Source organism: Vulpes vulpes, chromosome 1 (assembly GCF_048418805.1).
Source record: "Vulpes vulpes isolate BD-2025 chromosome 1, VulVul3, whole genome shotgun sequence".
Taxonomy (NCBI): Eukaryota; Metazoa; Chordata; class Mammalia; order Carnivora; family Canidae; genus Vulpes; species Vulpes vulpes.
Genome location: NC_132780.1, coordinates 78,484,803 through 78,509,458, shown reverse-complemented (window position 1 = coordinate 78,509,458; position 24,656 = coordinate 78,484,803). Strand labels below are relative to the sequence as shown.

General features: G+C 38.4%; 1 protein-coding gene across 2 annotated transcripts in view; it reads right to left on the bottom strand.

The window, feature by feature from the left end:
- Positions 1 to 24,656, bottom strand: part of RGS17 (regulator of G protein signaling 17) — a 91,857-nt gene that overhangs the window by 10,931 nt on the left and 56,270 nt on the right. For both annotated transcript variants that reach the window (XM_025998023.2, XM_025998022.2), the window contains 2 exons: positions 19,686 to 19,829; positions 1,560 to 1,649 (listed from right to left, as the gene is read on the bottom strand). In XM_025998023.2, coding sequence (XP_025853808.1) covers positions 1,560 to 1,649; positions 19,686 to 19,804 — 209 coding nt within the window. In that variant the 5' untranslated portion in view covers positions 19,805 to 19,829. The remainder of the gene's footprint in view (positions 1 to 1,559; positions 1,650 to 19,685; positions 19,830 to 24,656) is intronic.

Genomic DNA, 24,656 nt, shown 5'->3' with positions numbered 1-24,656 from the left:
ACATATTTTCCTAGGCTCTAGCATTACTATATTTGAATATTATGAATGAAGTATTACACATGAATGGCGTATGAGCGTTAAAAATCACAGGGCCTTTATAATGACACTGAGGACTTTCTAGATATTTATATTCAAATTTTCAGTGACTATGTCCATGCAGAAAGCACCAGTTATTACTCCCTTTGCTTATACATCAGAGACACGGAAAAGAGAAGCTTGGAGATTCTCACAGTAAATTGTTCCTGATCTTCCTTTCCTGTCCATTGGTTTATTTAAGAATTTTCCAACCTCCTCAAAGTTAAAAGTAGAACTACCCTATGATCCAGCAATTACACAAGTAGGTATTTATCCAAAGAATACAAAAATACTAATTCAGAGGGATACATGCACCCCAATATTAATGGCATATCTACAATAGCCAAATTATGGGGAAAAAAACAAGTAATGAATGAATAAGGAAAATACGATTTATATATATAAATCACACACAAACACAAGTGGAGTATTACTCAGCAATGACATGGATGGAATTAGAGGGTATTATGCTAAGTGAAATAAGTCAGAGAAACACCATATGATTTCACTTATATATGGAATTTAAAAAGCAATAAAAATTAACAAAGGAGAAAAAGAGGCAAACCAAGAAACAAGACTCTTAACTCTAGAGAACAAACTAATGATCACCAGAAGGGAGGTGGGTGGGGAAATGGGACTAGGTGATGGGGGTTAAGGAGTACACTTTTTGTGGTGAGCACTGGGTGATATATGAAAGTGTCGAATCACTGTATTGTACACCTAAAATTAATGCTATGCTGTATGTTAAATGGAATTTAAATAAAAACATTTTAAAGGAAAAGAAATAATTTTCCAACCTGAAATACACTTGGTCAAAGAAATATTTGTATTTTATTTTTTATTTTTTGACTAAGCATTTTAAATGCTACTATTCCAAAATATCTGAACTTCTTCATTTAAAAAATTTTAAGATGGAAAAATTACCATGAAGCACCAACATTAAGATATTTTCATAGGAAGCAGAAAAAGCACCTATAATTATACAAGTAATCTACTTGTATTTTAATTTTGTTCTATAGATATTACAATGAGAAGTTGATTTTCATTTTGGAGAAAATACTTGATTAGAGTCTGTTCTGATGGAAAATGGAAGAGGGACTAGCTGAGTGCCCTTTCTGACCAACTTTGGTAATTATGTATCTTTTTGTGTGTATTTTAGACTCTCTGATAAAGAGCAAAATGCATAAAAAATATTCATGGAAAAGAGAAGAATTAGGACAATCGGGGGCTAATTCATTTTAACATTCATTCCTTTTTGAAAAAGAAAGATAAACTCAGGCAGTGTTTTAGCTGATAGTTGAACACAGTTAATAGAAAAACTGATGAAAAGCAGTTGCCATCACAGAATAAGATCTCCCAGACTGAGAATACATTCATTTCACAAGACCATCTTGAGGGGTACCAGGACATGAGATACTTGAGCATGGAGTAGATGTAAATGGTGTACAAATACAGGACACAATTACAAGGTAAAACACACTTACCATTCCTCTAGGACTTGGATACTCTCCATTTTTGTGGTATGTGTGGGTCTTCCTGCATTTTCCCCTCTTTCTTCATTCCTAACAGTGAGGCTGCAAGGTAGTAGAATACTTTATTGTGTCTAGGGAAAACCAATTATTTAAAGAAAAGAAAAAAATGGCAGAAACTATTTCATAGAAGAATTTTATTCTTAACTATGTGAGAATATATAAAGTACACAAAGAGTGATGCCATTTTTAAATGGGGAAGCCTATATTAATTAAATGAAAATAATTATTTAGCAAAATAATGAAGCAAATAATCTCAAAAATGGGTACTGTTATATGTTCTGACTTCATCCTTACATAATTTGAATTACTTAAGATCTCCCAAGATACACAGTTATATGCTTTAATATTTGATATACAACATCATTGTTATTCTCTGGAGTAATGTCATTTTGACTTTTGGTTAGTCCTATTCACTGTTTGTTTTCTATTTATTTTCCCCCACTAATAGCTAAGAAGATAAAATGTTTCAGAATCTAAAACAAAATTTGCTCAATTCACATCATCATTTTCTGCATCCTAGGTGTTCTGTCCCTGATACCATCAATCCTCCATCCACTCAAGTTCGAACTACTGGATTTATATTTGACTTTGTCATTGTCCTTCCCTCCCATTTAGTCAGTTGTTCATGTCTTGAGAGGGGCAGGCCAGCCACTGTGAGGGTATGGGTAGGAGCATTGGGTTAGAGGGGTCTCTGTGTCTCTAGAAGGTAAATTTTAAAATTCTGCAGGATTTTAGTTATGCTTTAGTAACCCAGAACACAAATTGTCAGATTCAGGAAAACTGCTGCTGAGCAGCACTATAGGGTGGAACACTCAAGGTTCCAGATGTAAACGAGACATAATGAGGGAGGTTATGGGCAATACTGTGAAACAGTATTGGGATGACTCAATGGTCTTGAAATTTTGAGCTACTGAATTAGCAATTAGCAAACTGATCCCTCTTTCTAGAAGCCCTGAAGTTTCATGGGAGCCGGTCAGAGACAAAAAGTTCAGATAACATGCCTTTCACTTGTTGGACATTCATTTATTCAATGAGGGGAAATGGAAACTATTATTTCCTAGTGCCTATTATGTGCCAGGTGCTGTCCTTTTTATTATGCCCATTTTATAGATGATCAAACAGAGCCACAGAGATGTCTAGTAGGTTGGCCCAACATTGGACACTAAATATGTTGTACGGTTGTAATTTGAATCCCATTCTATCACACAACTCTGTACTCTTTATTGAGTACACTTTAAAAATTATGCTCTCTGATAGGCGTCGAGGCAATATACTACTTGTGTGAATGAATAAAAGGGGCACTAAATATGGTTGTGGTGGAAAGAAGGGGGCTAGTGGGATGAGGATTCCAGCAAATCATTGTTGTTAATTTGAGAAGTTCGGTAATGAAGTGGAGACATCGTCTCATTAATTCAATTTTTTTAAGATTTATTTCAGACAGAGTGTGTGCATGTGCACGTGAATGGGGGGAAGGGCAGAGGGAGAGAATCCTCAAGCAGATTCCAAGCTGAGTGTGGAGCTCAATGCAGGACTTGATCTCACAACTCATGATATCATGACCTGAGCCAAAACCAAGAGTTGGACACTTAACTGAGCCACCCACAGGCACTCAAATATTAATCCATTCTTTCATTCTCATAGGCAAGAGGAAGGAAGGAGAGAATGTTGCAAAGGGAAGAATCTAAGGAAGAGGGGCCAATCTGCAACTGAAAGAGACTAGATAGGAAAATCTACTTGGGAAAAGTAGACTACCCGGATAAAAGAGAACTCAATGGGAATTGCAAAGGTGGTGTGGCTAAAAAGATTCTGGGAAGCTGATTGTTACTTAAACACCCAGCAAACTGACTAGCCTTCAGCAGAGAAGCAGCTTATAATCAAGCAGCAGGTCCAGGCTTATAATCAATCCTCAGAGCCTTCAGTGTGGGGAAGGGGGAAAACTGTGAGGTGGGATTCAGAGAGAGAGAGCAGCATAGTTGTTTATGTCTTTGCATGTGGAGACTGAATGTGTCTGCACTTGATGTAATCTAGAACACTTAGCCCTCAATGTGGCAACACACTTAGGTCAGGAAGGTGAGAAGATCCATTAACTTCTCAAAGTACCTCTGAGTAGGAGTGCTTCTCTGGAAGTTGATGTATTTCTAGTAACTATGGGAAAGTGGGTGGGAGGAGGTAGGAATACACTAGTAACAATATCCTGTGAAATTTCCTGGGAGAAATTCATGATGCCAAAGTATATAAAATATGCAGCATTTTTGTAAATTCTGGAAAGATCATATTGAAATAGGAAATTAATACTTATGCTGCCAAGCTTTACTGAGCTTGTATGTGCATATGTGCACACACATAGTAAAATACCATAAAAAGGCCAGAAAATGAGCCTGGTTTCACTGATTAAATAATAACCTCCTTGAGAATGTATTTCTGTTACATTTCCACAGTGTCCCACAGAGTATGCCATGCAAATGCAGCTGTACTTCACTTTATGCAACATCTTATTTAAAAAATTTGTTCTCAAAAAATAAAAATAAAAAAATAAAAATAAAAATAAAAAATTTGTTCTCCATTGCGTCTTTGCTGTAGAGTAACAAATCTGGGATCCACATGCATGATTCACAAGTTTCTGAACAGGAATTCTGGCTCTTAGATCTGTTTCTGTGATATTTACAAACATCTCAAATGCCACCATATTAGAGTGATCATCATGAAATATTGGGTTGTGTTTATATCTTTCATTTCTACAGATGGTAAAATATGGACACACATTTGTACCAAAACTGCTTATGATGGATATTCAATAACTGCTAACTGTTCACTGCTCCATTTCTTGATCTAATATCGGATACAACACTGCCCTGTAGAAAGAAACTGACTTTCAGCAATTGTCAAGCATTCTTTTAATTAACTTTCCTTTACTACTATTCTTAAAAAATTGGTTTCAGAGTTCCAATTATCAAGAACCACTGATAATGCCACTTTAAGATGAAGACAAATGGATAAGATGATAAAGGAGTTGGTACTAGACTGTTTGCCAACCATGTCTTAGATGATAAATGTCTGTCCCCAGTTTCACTTGGTTTTGCTCTAAGTAATATAGTGGAGCTTTTTTTTTTCTTTTAAGGTAATAAATGACAGGAGATATTTGCTCTAGATAAGTACACATACACACACACACATAGATCAGGATAGATAGATAGATAGATAGATAGATAGATAGATAGATGATAGGTATACTCATGTGCTTGAGAAAAGCTTTAGAAGTAAATCCAGTTTAACAGTTATGAGGGGGTCCGGTGGAAATATGGGGGTTTCTTTTTCACTTTTACAATGTTTACATTTTTTTTTTAAAGATTTTATTTGTTTATTCATGAGAGACACAGAGAGAGAGACAGAGACACAGGCAGAGGGAGAAGCAGGCTCCATGCAGGGAGCCAGATGTGGGACTGGATCCCAAGATCTGGCATCACGCCCTGAGCCAAAGGCAGACGCTCAACCGCTGAGCCACCCAGCCATCCCTGTTTACAACATTCTTAACCAACAATTCTGCTTTTTAAACAACTAAAGCTATAAAGAGAATGCATGTACAATGCTCACTGTAGGACTCTTGATCAAAGCTTTTTTTTTTTTTTTTTTTAATTTTTATTTATTTATTTATGATAGTCACAGAGAGAGAGAGAGAGGCAGAGACACAGGCAGAGGGAGAAGCAGGCTCCATGCACCGGGAGCCCGATGTGGGATTCGATCCCGTGTCTCCAGGATTGCGCCCTGGGCCAAATGCAGGCGCCAAACCGCTGCGCCACCCAGGGATCCCCTTGATCAAAGCTTAAGTATGTTATAGAAGACAGTGCCAATAATCTAGGCTAAGTATATTAAAATAAGCATTTAAAATTCCATTAGAAATCTTCTGGAGTGGCAACTTTGAGAAGGGAGAAATACATTTGGTACATTTCAGAAAATAAGAAAATCTGCCTTCTTTGTTTAGGGGTGAATTGTTGGTTTGTTTACAGGGGAGTCAGGCCAGTGGGGTGGGTAAACATTACCTGCTGCTTGTTGCAGAGCTTACCTACTGATTCATTATCATGGATGTGTGTAGGGCATATTTTGGAAGACAGTCTACTTTTGTAGGAAAAACAACTAGTTCTTAGGGAGAGTCCTTGAAATAGTTGTCAGTAAGATGAAAACTTTACAGTAGCTACGGTAACTCTAGGATAGAGGCCGATCACAAAACCACATATATTTATACAAAACCTCAACTTAAGAAGTCATATGATGCTTGAACTTAATTCTATGACTTCAAGGCTGGAGAAAGATTCACTGTCATTGGTAAAGACAGATACTATTCAATATCTTAAAATTCTCACAGTAGATCAGTTTTTCTTTTTTTATTTAATAGCTTCTACCTTAAATTTTCCAGTGCAAAAATGGAATCAACATCCTTCAGGCTTTGAAAAAGAACTGGTAGGTTATTCTTTAAATCTTTCTTTTTTTTTTCTCAGTGAAAATACCATGATAAAATAATACTACCGCTTTATTTAGGAGTCAACAACAATTTATAAATATGTATGAGACACCTGGTTCATGCAATGTAGCCTGGGATGGAAACTCAAGATGAGTATGACAGCCTCTGAAACTGAAAAGCTCTGACAAGTAAATAATCACACAGCACTCAATGAGAGCTAAAATAGTGGTGTGCATATAGTGCTTCTTAGGTAGTTGGAGTGTCTATGCATTTGCATGAAAGACTTGAGGAGGCTTCGCAAAGGAGGTAATGATTAAACTGAGCTGAACAAAGAACAGGTGTTTCAGATGGAGACCAGGACAAAGGGAATTCCAAGCAGAGGGGGGATGTCACATGTAAGAGGCTCGAGAGTTGTAAAAAGCCATGATATGAATGTAGGTCAAAATGGGCAGATCAGATGTTTCAGGGTGGGAGCAATAAATGAGAATAGGCAGTGAGGTGTGCTTATGTAATGGGCCAAGAAAACAAGGTGCTCTCCAAATGTAAAATATACCTTTATAATGACTTTAGCTTTCCATGCTTTATTTTCCTCCACTCATAATGGGGATAATGTTAAGATCCACTATACACACAGTTGTAAAGCAAAAACCAAAAACTTGAGACAAAGAGGCAAATTATTGTACATGCTTAATCAAATATAAGGGCAAATGAATCTCATATTAAAATGACAATTCCAGGTTTATTAAAGACCTTTTAATTTCACCATGAGGAAATAAAGCCTTATGCTCTGCCATTATTGTAAACACTTTCTTATACATTACCTTACTACTACTTCCTCACAACAATCCTGTAAGGTAAGGAGGGAAGTTGTTATTCATCATTCCCACTTTATTTCAGAGGAAGCAGTCCCCGAGTTTGATTTACACCATCCCCGCAACTACAACACTTCAGGGCTGGCCTTGAACTCACATCTTCTGATTTCTGGTCTCCTGTTCATCTTCATGATTCAATGCCACTTCTCTTTATATAAAAGAATTAATTGTAGTATTTTTACCTTTTTAGTTATTTACAAAGATTAACTTTTATTTATTTATTTATTTATTTATTTATTTATTTATTTATTTATTTATTTATAAAGCTCTTATTTATTTATTCATGAGAGACACAGAGAGAGGCAGAGACACAGGCAGAGGGAGAAGCAGGCTCCCTGTGGGGAAGCCGATGCAGGACTTGATCCCAGGACCCTGGGATCACGACCTGAGCCAAAGGCAGATGCTCAACCAGAGTCACCCAGATGTCCCAGATTGATTGCTCTTAGATGTCTGGAAGAGGGAAAATCGTTAAGATAAACTGGTTGACTGAGTACAAATGCCTCCTCTCTTGGCATTGTCCCATGGCTATCAGGCTAAAGGAGTTACAGCCCGGAGGGCTAAATATACAGTAGATAGTGCCAAGGAGCAATTTCTCAATTTCCTCCCTGGAATTTGAGATGACCAAGAAGGAGCTGTTACAGAGGGTTTTGACAGGGAAGCCTAGATGAGGAAGAGAAGAGGAGATGCTGCTCATGACTGCAGACCAGACCAGGTGTTGCTCCGGCAAAGAGCCTCCTCGGAGTACAAGTTGCTCCCATCAGCAGAGTAACTTCCAGCAGAAGGAAATGCAGAAAGGAGAATGGCATTAATGTGTTGCTTAGAAAAGAAAATGGAAAAGGCACCAGGTGGGCCAGTAACCATATGCCATCCACAATTTCTCACATATAAGAATCAGCCATAGTCAAACCTCCGACTTCAGCCTCATCAGTGTTATGTATACGTTTTGGTGAAACAGCTTGGTTTTGAATGGGGTATGTGGGGATGGAAATGGTAGCTAGAAATTTGTATTTAGAAATGTTATACAATACTTGTCCAAAAAAAGAAAAAACAATGCCTCGTAAATATTCTCCCTTTTGTAACCATGTATAATAATCATATGTGAAACAGAATCGTGTCATAAAACAAGTATTTTATTTGGCTTAAGTTTTTATTTAATAAACTTCTCCAAAATAAAATAATCTGCTGTTAAAAATATGTCCACTAGATGGCTGTGTTGCCTTTATAAATATAATTTTTAATCAAATTTGAATAAAAAGAAACTGAAAAAGTTTCTGGGAGTAATTACCCTTATTTGGAAAAATATTCTTCTACATGTGGAGTTTTGATAATTATATCTTTCTAAGGAGCTGGAGGAGAGTCATTCAGTTTTTCTGTGAGTAAAATAATCAAACTCGAAGGGGATACGTTTAATCTCAGGAGGTGCACATAACTGCACCAATTTTTCCTTTTAGTATTTAGAAAATGTTCTGGATAGCCCCCAGCCCCAAGTCATTTAATTCAGGAATACTTTAAAAAAAAAAAAAGGCATAATCCTATTAACATTATATTTACCCTTTCCCCTTTCCTTTTTTTTTTTTTTTTTTGTAAGATTTTATTTATTCATGAGAGACACAGAGATGGAGGCAGAGATATAGGCAGAGGGAGAAGCAGGCTCTCTGCGGGGAGCCCAATGCAGGGCCCCCAGGACCCTGGGATCACGACTTAAGCCAAAGGCTGATGCTCAACCATTGAGCCACCCAGGTGCCCCTATTGTTACTCTTTCCAATAAGTTGATTGAAACTCTATTGTCTCTTGCTGGGGTAGTATGGAACTTAAGTCACACGTTCTTAAGATAAATTAATTTGGCAAGGTTTCTATCTAGCAACAGACAAGAAATTTTTATTGGCAATTCTTGAAAAGAGCCATTGTGAGAATAGATTTCCAAATGATTTTCATTCCAGTTTGGGTTATATGTAAGTAATCATGTCTTTTTTTGATGCATGGAAGCTGAAGACAAATTTCTTTATTCATCCTTTCTCTCTTTGCTAATAATCCCTCTATACAAGCTTGTGTTTGAAAAGATGGGTTTCAAAAATTCCCTTTTTCCATTAATATTGCATTTTTTTTCAAACTCCACATCATGTATTTTAGGTTCATTGACACATCAATTTTATTTAGGATGCCAACTGCTGACAAGTTATTACATAGTTAAAATCTGGATCCATTATGTAAAGCTTATTTTTAGTTAAATAACCGAAGTTTTTTATTTGGCACAAACAAGGTTTCTTCCCCCCACCCCTTAAAATTAAGAGAAGTACAGGACTGAATATTTAGATGTACTTTATATAATACACGCCCATCATCAGAATTTTCTATTTCAGTTCTCAGGTTGATTGAAATCCTATTTTAAGCTCTAATCTTTTAACCCACTGTAATTTTTCTTGTAAGCCATAATTAAGTTAGTTGATGCTTTTGTGGGAAAGCAAATATCTTGGATGTGAAAAGGCCAAATGGACTTCTATTTGGTTAGTAGACACTGTGTTTAAAATGGCATGTAGTAGTCTAAGTCTTTAAATGCATCAGTTAAGTTGGAGTTTAGTGCCTGATTTTAGGTAACTTGTGTGCCTGTCATCCAAAGCAGAGTGAAAGAGTTAGAATTCTAGCGGTTGATACTCAGAAAAGCATCTGACAGCTGGCAGAGTCACGTCTCCATCCCTCCATGCATTCCTTGCCTGCTTTGTTCTAGTTACTATGTGTGTGAATATGTATGGGATGAAGCAGGAATCTTCCTTGAGAACAAAGATGACTGAAAACAATAATCCTGATCTGTGGGGGAAATTCGGGCCCAGGATACAAGGAACATATAGCCCTCTGGGAATCCTATGGCTGCGTGTCACATGCTCTAGGAATGCTGAGTTGTACCTGTCCTGGTGAATGGAACAGCTGGGGAGAAAGGGCCAGGGATAGAGAATGCAGGAACAGGCTCTGTTACCTTCACTGATAACATGTGACTAGAACACGCTAAGCACACAGTGGTCAAACCCTACAAAATCTAGTAATTTCTTCTCAGCTTGAGACTTGGGGGTGGATAGGGACAGGGCAGAAGTAATACCTATCAGTAAAAGATGACTCAGGAGCACCTGGGTGGCTTAGCAGTTGAGCATCTGCCTTTGGCTCAGGGTGTGATCCCGGGGTCCTGAGATTGAGACCCGCATCAGGCTTCCTGTGAGGAACCTGCTTCTCCCTCTGCCTATGTCTCTGCCTGCCTCTCTCTCTCTCTCTCTTTCTCTCTCATGAATGAATAAAATCTTAAAAAAATAAAGAATCATTCAGGAGACCCCTAGACCATACTGAAACCTACATTCACTGACTTATGTATGTTATTAATTACATCTTACAGATGAGGAAACTGAAGCTCAGAAAGATGAAGTCACTGGCCAAACGTTTCACAGTTGTATGTCATAGAACAAGGACACATTCAGGCCTTGTTCCAGCATTGCTGTTTCTTCCCTTCCCTGTGCTACCTCTTATAAGTAGGCTTCAGATGAGGAAGATGTGTTAAAATTTGTATAGTCTTTAAATGGGGCAAAATGACATCTGTTTAGAATAAAACACGTGGAATCATTATTCTATTATTTATGGAATTAGTTGATTAAAATGGTCCTGTACTTTTAAATAATCTATGTTGCTTTATAGAAAAAGTAGCAACGGCAGAAATTTGCTTTCTACTTAGGAACCCACAGTCCCAGATGAACACTGATACATAGTATATTGACATCTGAAACAAAGATACAAAATTTATAGCCTTGGAAATTACAATATTTCTACAACCCAATTAAGCAGACTTATATAATAAACCTCATACATAGAAGAAGTGGATTTTATTGTTGTATCTGACAAGGAACAGGTAATTGCCAAGTGAAGTCCTAAAATAGGCTTATTTTAATATATTGGTCTGTTGTGCTTAGACCATGAAAAAAACGGAGCCAGGCCTAAAAGAAATAACAGAGTTTTAATGCGAGGGGGGAAAAATAAAGAATTAATACTTATTTCAATCAGATGTAACTACTACAACATTTTGTAGATTGGGTAGGGGTAGCAAAAATGTCATATGCTTGGTTTTATTATTGACTTGGGGAGGCTAGAGGGGAAGTTCTTAAATATTATTCAGAGAGTTAATGAATTTGACCTGGATATGAAAGGGCTGAATTTCTTAATGTTTTAGAAAGTGAATAATTTTGCTTTAAGTCAAGAAGGGAGTTCCTGCTTTCCTCAGATTGAACCTTCACCTAAGATCAGTGTACCTCACAGCCTTTGAAGGGGGGTGCACTCATGGTTTCCTCCGTCAGCAGTTCTCTCTCTAAACTCTACCTCCTTGTGCACTTTTTTAAAAAAGATTTATTTATTTACTTTGAGGGGAGGGGCAGAAGGAGAGGGAATCCCAAGCAGACTCTGCACTGAGCATGGAGCCTAATGTGGGGCTTGATCTCATGACCCTGAGATCACAACCTGAGCTGAAACCAAGAGTCAGATGCCCAACCCACTGTGCTATTCAGGTGCCCCCTCCTTGTGCACTTTGAAGAGAAGCTTGATTCTCACAGAGCTCAATTGAGAAGCTTCCAGCTGGGCAGGTGACAAGACATTCTATGATTCTCATCATGCTAGGCCTCCCTGGTGTACTGGGTACTGGCACCATCAGTCATTGCCTTCTTTTGTGTTACCCTCAGACTGTCCCTTCTCTGCATTCCATGTATGCAGCACTTCCCTGCTTTCTCTTTCAAGGTTGGAATTTCCTGAGGTGTCCATCCTTAGCTCACATCATCATTCCACAGCTAACTCTTGGGTGCCTTAAGCAGAGCAAGTCCAGCTCACCACCTGTCCTGCCCTATACAACCTCCAACTCCAGCGTCCTCCCATGTGATGGGGCCACCAGCCCAGCCATCAGCCCAGCCACGGGGGCAAGCAATGTAGAGTTATACTCCCCTCCCCTTTCTCATCTAGTACAAACTCTTGGTAGCAGAGCCAATGTCTCTTGAATTGATCACCTCTCCATTCCTTTTATCATCTTTTTATTTGGGGCCCCAACATCTCTCACAAAAGCTGTTAGAAAATCTCCTGATACTCCCCTTGTTTTTTGTCTTGTCCTCTCACATACTTTCCACTCCCTCCAGAAGGATATACTTAAAACAGACAATGGACTTTGTCTCCTTCTTTGCTTAATACTTTTCAGTCACTTCTATCCAAAACAGTATGAAGTCCTGACTCCTTAATAGGGCACTAAAGGTATTTATTGCTTGTCACTACCTATCTCTTCAGCCTTCTATTTTGTTCTATCTTGACTTTATATCCTAGTAATAGTAAAGAGATTTTAGTGCTCTTTCCCAGAACCCCTGCCCCTCTCTACTACTAATTACAACTAGTGCTACCAGTATCCTGCTACTATCACTGCTAACATACACACATGCAGGAGTCCGAAGGAGAATGAAGGAAGATGATGCATAAGAAGAAATCTGGTGCTGTCTAATCAGCATCACTTGCCACATAATTATACAAAGGCCTCAGAGATATGCTTGTTATTTTTTAAAATGTTTTTTTGTGACACAAATTTTCATATTTTATAAAGCAGACTCAAATAGAAAATCCAAATTCAGTCATTCATTTAATGCCTTAGTATTAAATATCTATTATGTGCCAAATAATGTTATAAGTCAATTTATTTTACTTTAAAGTATCTTTAGTATATGTTTACAGAAATGTTCAGTGCCAGTTGACCACTATGAACTTTTATGAATTCAACTATTAAATCCACATAGTAAATTTTAAAGGTATTAACCCCAAAAAACAAAAACAGATGTTAAACAGGAGAATCACTAGTATGAAAACCAGTAGGGTGAGGTGGGGAGTCAAACTGGCCCTTCATGTGTGTTCAGCTTTGTTCAGGGCAGAGGGAGGCATGGCGATGGGTATGAACAGCACCAGCCCAATGCCAAGGTCATCTTAAACATCTGCCACATCCTGGCCCATCCAGACCCAGGCGGCCCTCACCACATTACCACATACAGTGAGTCAGCAGATAAGAGAGCTGCTCGTGATCCTGACCCAGAAGTGACTTCAAGTCAACTGGGGCACCTGGGCCAATTCACATGCCTGTGCAGGGCCCTGTTCTAGAGTGTACTTCCAACCACTATACCTAGAGTATCTTTTGTATCAGCCTCTGGGCTTCTTTGCTAGAGTGAGGCTCCTCTCACTCCCATTCCACGTCAAACACGCTTCTGTGTTCTCAGCCTTCTGTAGCCCATGTTCCTGCTCTGGCCCTACCTGGCACCCAGCTCTCTGTTGGCAGTGCCTCTCTCAGGCAGCTCCTCCCACAATCCCCTCAGGGCAAGGTGGGGGCTGGCATTCCTCTTCCACATTCTGTGAGGCTTAGGCCATCTGACTTTCCCCTTCTCTTCTTCTCCATATCCTCTTATAGCTTTGTGATTCCTTACCAGGTTCCTCATACCAGACTCTCTTTCTTATTCTCCACTCAGGGGAATCATACCCTAGGTATCCCCAGCAGCCAGCAGGACACTTCCATGGTTCCTCACCAAACCAGCTGGCTGTGAGCCCCTTTCCTTCTAAGCTGCCCCTTGCCTCCTTCTGACTTGAATTAATTTAATTTTCTTTTTCCAGCCCTTCTCTGGCTCACTCTTTCTATTTTTCTAAATGAGACTGGGCATAACATTTTCATACATTATTCTGTTTTATATACATACATCTTTCCACTGATGATCTAAACACTGCCATGTGATACTCAAAAACCTTCACAGTAAACACAGAGTCAAAAAGAGTATCAATGGCATGCCTTCAGTGGAAAAGGATCAAGGCATTCTAATTCTTGCAGTTTCCAATAGATAGCACTCTGGTCATACATAAGACAGACTTGGCAGAGACAGTTTGAATACCAAGCTTTCTAGAGAGTGACCGCTCTGGATTCAACTGCTTATTGAGAATTTATTCTCTGTCTATGTAGAGGCAGGGAAAATATAGTGAAAGCCAATGAAGTACAACTATATCAGGCAATAGTAGGCATTCAATAAATTCAATAAATTGTAAAGAAGGTCCATGGTCCTAATGTCCACTTTTTGATTTTGTGGATATGGTGTGGGAAACTAGGGTTCATTTTAGTAGATGGCTTTTGATTGTGCGAGTTTTAGGTTTATGCAAGTCACAGAAACTTTTGAGGAAATTCACCTATGCCATGGTGAGATGAGTTTCAAAACTGTAGAACTGTTTGTAAGTGATACTTAGGATGATGGAGTACTTCGGCAGCCTAAGGCACATAACTTATGCTCCCATGTGAGATGAATCAGGTCTCTGAGTATGACAGGTACAGTGTTTATCACTGGAGCCTCAGATGAAATGATTCACCTTGCATGTGTTAGCAGATTTATTTCCAGGGGATGGTTTCCTCACCATGGAGCAGATGCGTATTTTGTTTTTTCTTTTGAAAAATAATCTTTGGCTTTTAAAGCATGTATTGTATTATTTTCATGGCACACAGCTAAAATGTGACAGCATCAGAGGATAAAATAGGACATGATTTTTGCCCTGTTTTGAATTCAGAAACTGGGGTACTTGTTAAGAATAGAGGGAGGGGCAGCCAAAAGCATGTTTATGAAGTGTTTAATGTTTACTTAGATCTATCCTATGGTCTAGAAATTCTGCGAAGTCATGTATCTAAAAGGGAGAGAATGAATTTTAGCTTCCACAGGGCTAATTTCAGTTGGTGGGACAACTTCTCCTGAGGAGAATGAAGAATATCCAATGCAGTGGGCCAAATCTTGTTAACAGTGGTGTATGAGACTGTGAATTCAATCTGAAAACTAAGAAGCTTTGGAAATGGTTCATATCAAACCTGGAAATGAAAAGTTTGGAAGTGTCATCTTCAAGTGGACAGAACAATGGACTGGATATTAAGAGACTTGCATTTTAGTTTCACTTCTGTCACTGATGAGCTTCTTGAAGGTAGGCAAGCTTCAGTTTCCTTATTTGGAACATCAGACACAGCATTTTCCAGACATCATTTTCTAACAAGGCCATTTTTTCTTCCAGCCAAAAGCATGGCGTGCCTGAGTAGTGCAGTCGGTTAGGTGTCCAACTTTTGGGTCTGGCTCAGGTAGTGACCTCAGGGTCATGAGATCCAGCCCTGTGTTGGGCTCCATGTGGAGTCTGCTTAAGACAGTCTCTCCCTCTCCCTTTGCTCGTTCCCCTACCCTCTCTCTCAAATAAATAATCTTTTTTTTTTTTTATTTTTAAAGCTTATACCTAAGTGTAATATGTAAAATAGCTAGACAGAGCCATTCCTTTGGAAACCAGAGGCAGAGAGCCCAGGGCTGCAGATCCCAGCCCCAGACCCCGTGGAGTCATCCCCTCACCTCCACCACACGGCATAAGAAGTCAATAGGACCATTCTGGAGAGATGAGAGCTGATGTCTCTTGAGTTCTGATTTTTCATGGTTGACCATGGAAATCTGTCTTGCTTGATAGGACACAACCAGGAAAACAAGAAATCAAAAAAGGGATGGATTAGCACCTAAAGATTTCTTTGAAAAACATTTTAACATAACCTCTGATGTTAGGAGAGAGATCATGGGACAATTTGGAAATAGATTTAAGCTTGACATAAATTTTGAAGGCTCTACTTTCCATTTCCTTCTTGAGGCACTTTGCTTTCAGGAGCCCACAGCAGTTTCTACTTTGAGATGGCACACAGTGTGCCATCTAAAGTGCATTGTGTGGCAGGGGCCTCACTGCCCCCTACTGTCCTAGCGATGGCAGTTTGGTGGGGAACCCACATCTTTCAAAGACTTCTTTCTCATCAAGAAAAGGGAAGAGGGTTAACTACCTCTGTATGAATCCAGACATAAAAGGAATATTAAGTTTTCATAGTGGCAGCCTTGAACCGTTAGACAAGTAGTCTTGACAAAATCCTCTTTCCTTCTGGTCAGTAGCTAAGCTTAGTCCCACATATAGAAGGACTTGTAAGTTTAAACAGGGTTTATATTGTGGCCAAAACTCAGAGACCTCCGTGATTCATTCATGTTACAACAACTAACATGCTCTAAACCACATTCCCTTGTTTTCTCCCCTTGAAATGTAAGGCTGTGGGGAGAAAAGAGAAGTAGACTGATCTGAAGACAGAAGTGTTTCCTTGAAAGGAACAGAGAACAGATTGGCTTAACAAGTCATTACAGATTAAGTCTCAACTTTTTAGACTTTGGAAGGAAACCGTGGAAATATTCAGCAGTTTTGTACTTAATCTCTGTATCATCCCCCACCCCCAAAAGCACAGTGGTCATTTTATTACGACACGGTTAAGTTTAAATATGGGAGAGGAGCTGATGCTGAACTATGAAAGATAAATGCAAATTTGAGGTTAACACTATGATGTTGAAAAGATCCATAACATTGAAGGCCAGGGTGAGGTTTTGTATTTATTACTCGATATAGAAATTTATTTTCCTAGCATTTTATTTCCTTAAAAGGAGGAGAAATCAGCTACGTGACAACTGCTCCTTTTTACAAATGATAGTTACTTCCTATTTTGATTTCTAACTTTATTTTGGTCCCTAAGTTTAACATTTTTTAGTGTTTCTTTCTATTCTGCTCCTCTGACCTAGCCTGGAAAATTTGAGGAACATTTATTTCTTTTGTTTTCCCACTCTAATAAGGCTTTAAATATTTTTTCTTAAACCCAAAATAGAAAAATGATATTTTCAAAATGCATTTATTAAGGAGATTCTCATTTGCAATGAGATAACACTGTCACAATTAGAATTCATAGTTCAAGACGATTTTATTCTCATTTTTTTCAAGTTGTTTACATTAGAAATTACCTCTGATTTATCATATATGGAAGAGTTTATACATTTATAGACTGTGTGCTTTATGGCTTAGACTCAGGCACCCATGACTCATTGCTAACAAACACAGAGCCCTCATCCAGTGCACCAAATGTTTTAAGCTCAAATAGGCATCAACTCAGAGGTGTGGAGAGTTCATGCAGCTTCCAAAAGCTGTTTTGTTTTCCATACATAGTCCGTGTTCTGTGACAATCTCATGCTCATGAGCTCATACTGAATGTTTTGTTAGTGTGTTCTTTAAGATTAATAAAAACAAGTCTCACTAAATATATGCAGGATAGGAAAAAAAAGGAAATCTCGCCAAATAGGTGTTTGACAAGCAAATGAATATAGCGCAACACAACTTCCATACTCTTTATCTGTTTTGTTTTGTTTTGTTTTAAAGATTTTATTTTTTTATTCATAGACACAGAGAGAGAGGGGCAGAGATACAGACAGAGGGAGAAGCAGGCTCCACCCAGGGAGCCCGATGTGGGACTTGATCCTGGGTCTCCAGGATCACACCCCAGGCTGCAGGCGGCGCCAAACTGCTGCGCCACCGGGGCTGCCCTCCATATCTGTTTTGATGTTATAATCCTGAAGCAATTCAGAAATAAATTTTGGCAGGTAAATAAAATCATATACTGATTCCTGGAACATAGCCATAGTACAAATGAGAAATAGAAACATAATCTCCAACACTATGTAACAATATATTTGGGATGTCTCATATAGAATCTAAAATAAACTAGCTTTCCTTTTGAAGATTAGTTTATATACTATATTCATAAGTAGATCTTTAAAAAATACATATACATTATTTCAAGCGAGCTCCTCTTTAAGATTTTATTTTCTCCAATATGAAGTGTTCTATAATCCAGTGAGCTAATTAATGCAAGAGAGAGAATGAGAGCGAAAGAAAGAGAGAGAGCACGAAGGCAGAGGTGGGAAGGTACAGAGGGAGAGAGAATCCCAAGCAGACTCCGTACTGAGTGCAGAGCCTGATGCAGGGCTCAATCTCATGATCCTGGGATCATGACCTGAACCAAAACCAAGAGTAGGACGTTTAACTGACTGTGTCACCCAGGTGCCCCCAGTGAGCTATCTCTTAGATGCATACAATGTGTCAGGCACTGTTTTCAGCTTGTGTTTTATTTCATTTAATGTACAACAACCTGATGAAGTAGGGATTCTTATGACTGTAATTTGATATATGAGGAATTTGAGGACATTAAAATAACCTGTTGAAAGTCAAACAGATAGCGAGCATGAGTCAGGCAGTCTGACTTCCAAACCACCATATTAAGGCATTACGCTTTACTTCATGGATTCGGACCAAAGTTAAATGATCTCTTTAGGAGTGATAAAGGAAAAAATATTCACAATTTTATTGAAATATTTCCCTCTTCTAGAACTCTATTTCCTCCACCTGAAATAGTTAAGGCTTAAAAATGAAAGAAAAGGAGTCACTTATGACTTTCCTTAACAAAGAATCATCACCTGGGAAGCAATTTTGATATTTATAAAAACTAAACCTTCCAAGTTACTAAAATGTCTGATGGTTTTTTGGAAATGAAGTTTCCTAGAAGGGATAGAGCTTGTTCAACACCAATACTACCACTAAGCGTAACACGTTTCATCTATTTTGGCTACAGTGATAGAATATTATGCCACCAAATAATACCAATAACTGTAGAGATCATATACAAGAAGATGATTCAAGCCTTTGGGTCTTTCTTCAGAGTTTTGACATAAGTCAGGGAGATCCAGAAGACCACTAACTAATTCAGAAGATCCACTTGTGAATTGGATTTTTTTAAAACCATTTTATTTATTTATTCATGAGAGACACAGAGAGAGAAGCAGAGACACGGGCAGAGGGAGAAGCAGGCTCCCTGTGGGGAGCTCAATGTAGGACTCGATCCCAGGACCCCGGGGTCACCACCTATGCCAAAAGCAGATGCTCAACCACTGAGCCACCCAGGCCCAGGAGGCCCAGAGGTGTCCCTGTGAATTGGATCTTAAAGGATCCCAAAACTTATGGTTCTATGGAAAGTCTTCATTAAGTCCTGCATCCCCCTGGAGAATCTCATCCATATAAATTTTAAGACTGTGAGTCACTGATTTTCTTACTGGAAGGCACTTGGGGAATTTGGAACTGGAGCAGGTTTTCTGAGGTGCCTGCATCATGGACATTTAGTACTACACAGGACCTTGGGAATCAGCTTGTCTAACTTCATCATTTTGCCAATGAGGAAACCAAATAGAGTTTAAAACTGTGTATGATGTTACAGAACGTGTCAGTGATAAAATCACAAAGGAAAGCATGTTCACCAGCTGTAAGTTCAGAAACTAGTTGACTGACTTTATGCCCATCATAGCCCTGGCCTTTTAGATTTGTGGATATGGGTCTGTGGTACTTCTTTCTCTGTCCTTTTTCAGGTGTGTGTGGCTGAGAGTGCCACCCTGACTCACAGTTTTGTGGCTCTGTAACTGAATGATCAATATCCTGTGAAACAGCATATAACTAAAACACGACATTGAATGCAATGTACAGTACTGCTAGATATTATCTTAATGTCCCTGTACCTTCTGGAACCCTGGAGAATATTGTGTACGGTTAAATAAGTATATAACCATAATCTTATTTTTACCATCTCTTTAAGATGTGTGGATAGAGAAAAACAGGATATCAAATAAGTTTTCATTGTTTACCTTATTCTCAATTTAAATGTAGTTTCTGGGGAAATATTCTATTTCCAATGATGGTCTCCAATAATTCCTACTTGTGAAGGAGGAAAAGGAGATCCAAGAATGAACATGCAAATTCACTGTAGTCAGCCCCCAGCTAGCTCAGGGGTGCTATCCTACAGAGAGTGCCACATACCAGGAGCAGCTGCAGCAACAGCACCAGCAGAAGCAACACGTGTTGTTGGGCCTCTGGTTTCCAGGCGCTTGGGACACAGCAGGTGTTCCTTCATTTTGTGACTGCTGTCTTTTTCGCATTTCAGCTACTTTCGAACCCAACTGGCTGAAAGAAGAGAGAAAACAAAAGGTATGAAAAAACTAAAAGAAAGATACAGTGCCTAGACTGAAGGGAACAGTAATTTAATTGGGATGGGAGATAAATTAAGAGAAAGAAAAAAAAAACAAATAACTTTAGCAGTCAAATTAAAAATTCTCAAAAAAAATTTTTTTATGGGGTGCCTGGGTGGCTCAGTTGGTTGAGTATCTCCTTCAGCTCAGGTCATGGATCCCAGGACCCAGGGATCTAGCCCTCATCCCTGCTAAGCAGGGAGCCTGCTTCTCCCTCCCTCCCTCTCTGCCTGCCACTCCCCCAGCTTGTAGGCTCTCTGTTGCTCCCTCTCACACGCGCACGCTCTCTCTCTCTCTGTCAAATAAATAAATAAAATCTTAAAAAAAAATTTAGGAGACTATCTTACAAACTTCAGGGACAAACTTCCACCAGTATCTGCTACATAAAATTATCATAACAACGTTGTTGCCATGCAGGAACGCCTGGGTAGCTCAGCAGTTGAGCACCTGGCTTTGGTTCAGGTCGTGATCCCTGGGTCCTGGGATCCAGTCCCCCATCGGGCTCCCCATGGGGAGCCTGCTTCTCCTTCTGCCTCTGCCTCTCTCTGTGTGTTCGTTATGAATAAATAATTAAATCTTAAAAAAAAAAACAAAAAACAAAACCCCCCACAACATTGCCACATAATCAAAATCAGTTGGTAAGGTAAATAAGACAAGGTTGGAAGATTTATGTTTAACTTCTTTCTTTACTCAAGAATGATTTCATCCACTTTCCTTGGTGAACACTTTTAAATGACTGTAGCAGGGGTACATAACTTGTTTCTCCACTGGTGTTTACAGTCAGGTTCACTGAGTTTTACAAAGCAGGTTGCAAAGTTTCTAACTATGTAACATTGTGAGGAAGATCAAGTGTGTTTTGGTATTCTCTTAGCTTTTTTCAAGGCACTGCGTCTTCTTCTTGGTATGTTTGACTTTTCCCTCCAGGGGCTGGAGCCTGATCATATTGGCAAAGTGCCTTTTTCTCTGTTACATGTCCCAGTCGCAAAGACAATACCTCCCTTCCCTCCACCACCTCAGATCTGTTTTCATTCAGTAGGGTAATGTGGAAAGATAAAAAGTCACCAAATCCAGGGAAATTACTTTGGTGGGATGTATATATCATGGCAAATGAGAAAAATATTGAGGTACAGGATGTGTTGATACCTGTGACCTTACAAAGGTGGCCAAATGAGTTGTCACCTATTTTAACTGACCAATCCTGACCTAGGACTTTGTTGAGGATAAAAAAATAAAGCTTTATTTGAGTAAAAGAATATCAGATATAGCATGACTTAATAGAAAAAGAAATGAATTCTACTACATGATGTTTTTCATAAATATGCCATGTATGTAAATAACATACATACAATGTCATGTGTAACCGACAGCAATACTTATTAAAACCATAATGTACTTTGAATTATTTTGGTATTGTGAGCTCATGCTTCAAAAATTATGTCTTCAAGCACTAATTTTTCTAAATTGGAGAATAAAATATGTATTAAAAACATTCTATGTTCATCATGTAAGGGATATAGTCAAAAAATTTTTCAGGGCACCTGGATGGCTCAGCCGTTGAGCATCTCTGTCTTTGGCTCAGGTTGTGATCCCCAATCCCAGGACTGAGTCCCACATCGGGCTCCCTGTGGGGAGCCTGTCTCTCCATCTGCCTATGTCTCTGCCTCCCTCTGTGTGTCTCTCATAAATAAATAAAATCTTTTAATTTTTTTTTTCATGGGCAAATGCTTGCTTCTATGTTCTTGTAGCATTTCTAGTTAAAAGGTTATCAGGTATAAAACCTACTTCAATCAGAAGAAAACAAAGTCAGAGACAAATATCAAAGTACTGAAATTGATAAAGTATGATATTGAACTTAATGACTAGCTAAAGTAAGATCTCATGTTTCTCTGTTTAGAACAGTCTAGGAATAAATTTAAGATGACATAAATTAGGGAAATAGAAGCGTTGCCCTTCCCTCCACTAACACTGTTTTTATATGCATCACAATGTCCCCAGATTGTTCAATCTAAGAGTCCTTTTATCAAAATCTCCAAGCCAATCAGTACCTGTGACACAGTGATCACTCCATCCTCTGAAATGCTTTCTTCTCCTGCCTTCCTGGGTACCACACTCACCTGTTTGCTTTCTATCTCATGAGTCACATCACAGTCTATTTTGTTTTTTCCTTCATCTCTCCCGTCTCATACTCTCTCCCTACAACTCTCCTCTGTCATTTTTTTTTTTTTTATGAACTCATTAGACTTTTACTGGACCTATCTATTGCCTGTTCAGAATCTCAAATTTAGAAGTCCAGTAAAAATGATTTTCCTGAATTCAGGATTCATAGATCCAACTACCCACCTGACGTCTCCCCTTGACTTTCTCAACTTGCCATCGCAGACACGTTTCAATCTGACACTCTTTCCTCCTCCACCAACCTGTTCCTCCCACAATTCTTCCACTTTCAGAAAATGAAAAGCCTTACCTATTTACTCAGACCAAAGAAGAAAAAAACAAAAACGAAAACCTGTGGAATCATCCTGGACTCCTCTCTTTCATTCAGACCCTCACAGTAAATCGGTAAATGCAAGCCCTATTAACTGTTCCCTTCCACTCCCTTCTGTTTTTCACTACTCCTCATCTCATTCTACTACTCATTCACTACTTCTCTCTATTCCATGCCGTTCTTGTCTCAACACAGCAGCCAAAGTGCACCTTCTAAAGCATAAGTAGATGATTTCAGCAAAGATTCTTCCACCCAGATCCGCTCTAAATCTTCCAGCGGCTTCCCATCTTATTCGGAGTCAAAGCCAATGCCTGGTCCTTCATCATTCATTTCTCTGAATGCATCTCCTTTTCTCTCCTCCTCACTCACTCTGTTTAACCACAATGGCTTCCTTGCTTTTCCTCAACCATGCCTGGTACAATCATGTGTCAGGGCCTTTGCACTGACTGTTCTGTACTCAGTGCTTGACTTCATCCTTACTCCTATGTTACATTGAGTGGAACCTTCCTTGCTACCTTATTTAAAAACACACCTCCCTTCTCAAGCATGACCTATTCACCCTTGTTTGTCTAATTAACTAGAAAATAAGTTCCATGAAAGTAAAGATTTTTGTTATTTTGTTCATTGTTGTAATAATGCCTGGTACATAGCAGATAACACAAAAATGTTTGTTGATTGGTGAATTTTATAAGCAATTTCATTAATGATAAGAAAAAGACAGTCAACTATCACACCTAACACTGAAAATTATTAATTTCCTAGCCATTGCAATCAAATAAGAAAAAGTAAATAAGGATTGGAAAGGAAAACACAAATTTTAATATTTAGAGTGATATGGTTGTCTACAAAGAAATTCCAAGAGATTCAATAAAGATATTAGTGATGGTTCAAGAAGGATACCAAGTCAAGCTTCAAAAATCAACATATTTCTAATATACTACCAAAAACTAATTAGAATATATCCAAGAAAGAAAGACATCATTCAAATGAATTATAAAAAATGAAAAAGCAACTGACAATATTTCTAACACAAGTTGTTTGAGAACTTTATGAAAATATTACAAAACTTTATTTTTTTAAAATTATTATTATTATTATTATTATTTTAATGATAGTCACAGAGAGAGAGAGAGAGAGGCAGAGACACAGGCAGAGGGAGAAGCAGGCTCCATGCACCGGAAGCCCGACGTGGGATCTGATCCCGGGTCTCCAGGATCACGCCCTGGGCCAAAGGCAGGCGCTAAACCGCTGCGCCACCCAGGGATCCCCGCTGCGCCACCCAAGGATCCCTACAAAACTTTATCAAAAAACATAGGATACACCTGGATAGAGAAGGTTATTTTCTCAAGTGGGGAAATGAAATATCTTCAAAATGTTAACTGTCACAAATTATCCCATAAATTCAATATGAGTGTAATAAAAATTCTAATTGAATCTCATAGAACTCAACAAAGGGATTCTAAAATTTACATGGAACTCTCATGAATAAATAAATAAATAATCTTAAAAAAAGAAAAAATAAAATAAAATTTACATGGAAGAATAAAGGGCAGAAATTAACCAAGATATTTCTGAAAACAAGAACAAGGGGGATAGTATATCAATGACATAAAATAATAATTTTGACAACATGTCATTGGCATGGGAATACATAAATAGATCAGTACTATGGAATTTGTATAGAGTTGAGACACAGAGTCAGGCACATATGCAATCATGCTTAAGTTAGAGGACACCTCCATTATCATTCAGAAAAAAAATTTCAGTACATAGTATTGATACATTAGATTTCTATATGATAATTACATCTCTTAAGTTATAACACATACACATGCAAATAAACTTCAGATGAATTAGGGTTGGATGTTACAAACAATTACAAAACTCTGACAAGAAAATATAGAAAAATGCTTTTATAGTTTCAGGGTGGGAAAAGAATTTATGAGCCCAAGCCAGAAAGGAAAATATTATTTTTGATATAGTCTAGTTTATCAAAAACCTTTGAACAAATAAGGATCACATAAGGGAAAAATAAGAACCAGACTAGAGGATACAAAGGATTATTACCTGTAAAATATAAGTAACACATCACAACTGAAAAATACAAGTAACCTAATAGAAAAATGGGCAAAGGAGATGTGCAGGCAATTTACAGCAGAGGAAAATACAAATGCCCCAAATTAGATTAATATATACTCAGAACTAGTAATCAGGGAAATTCAAATAAAACAATTATTCCATAGCTAATTTCCCCACAGTTAAAAAGTCACAGGGCAC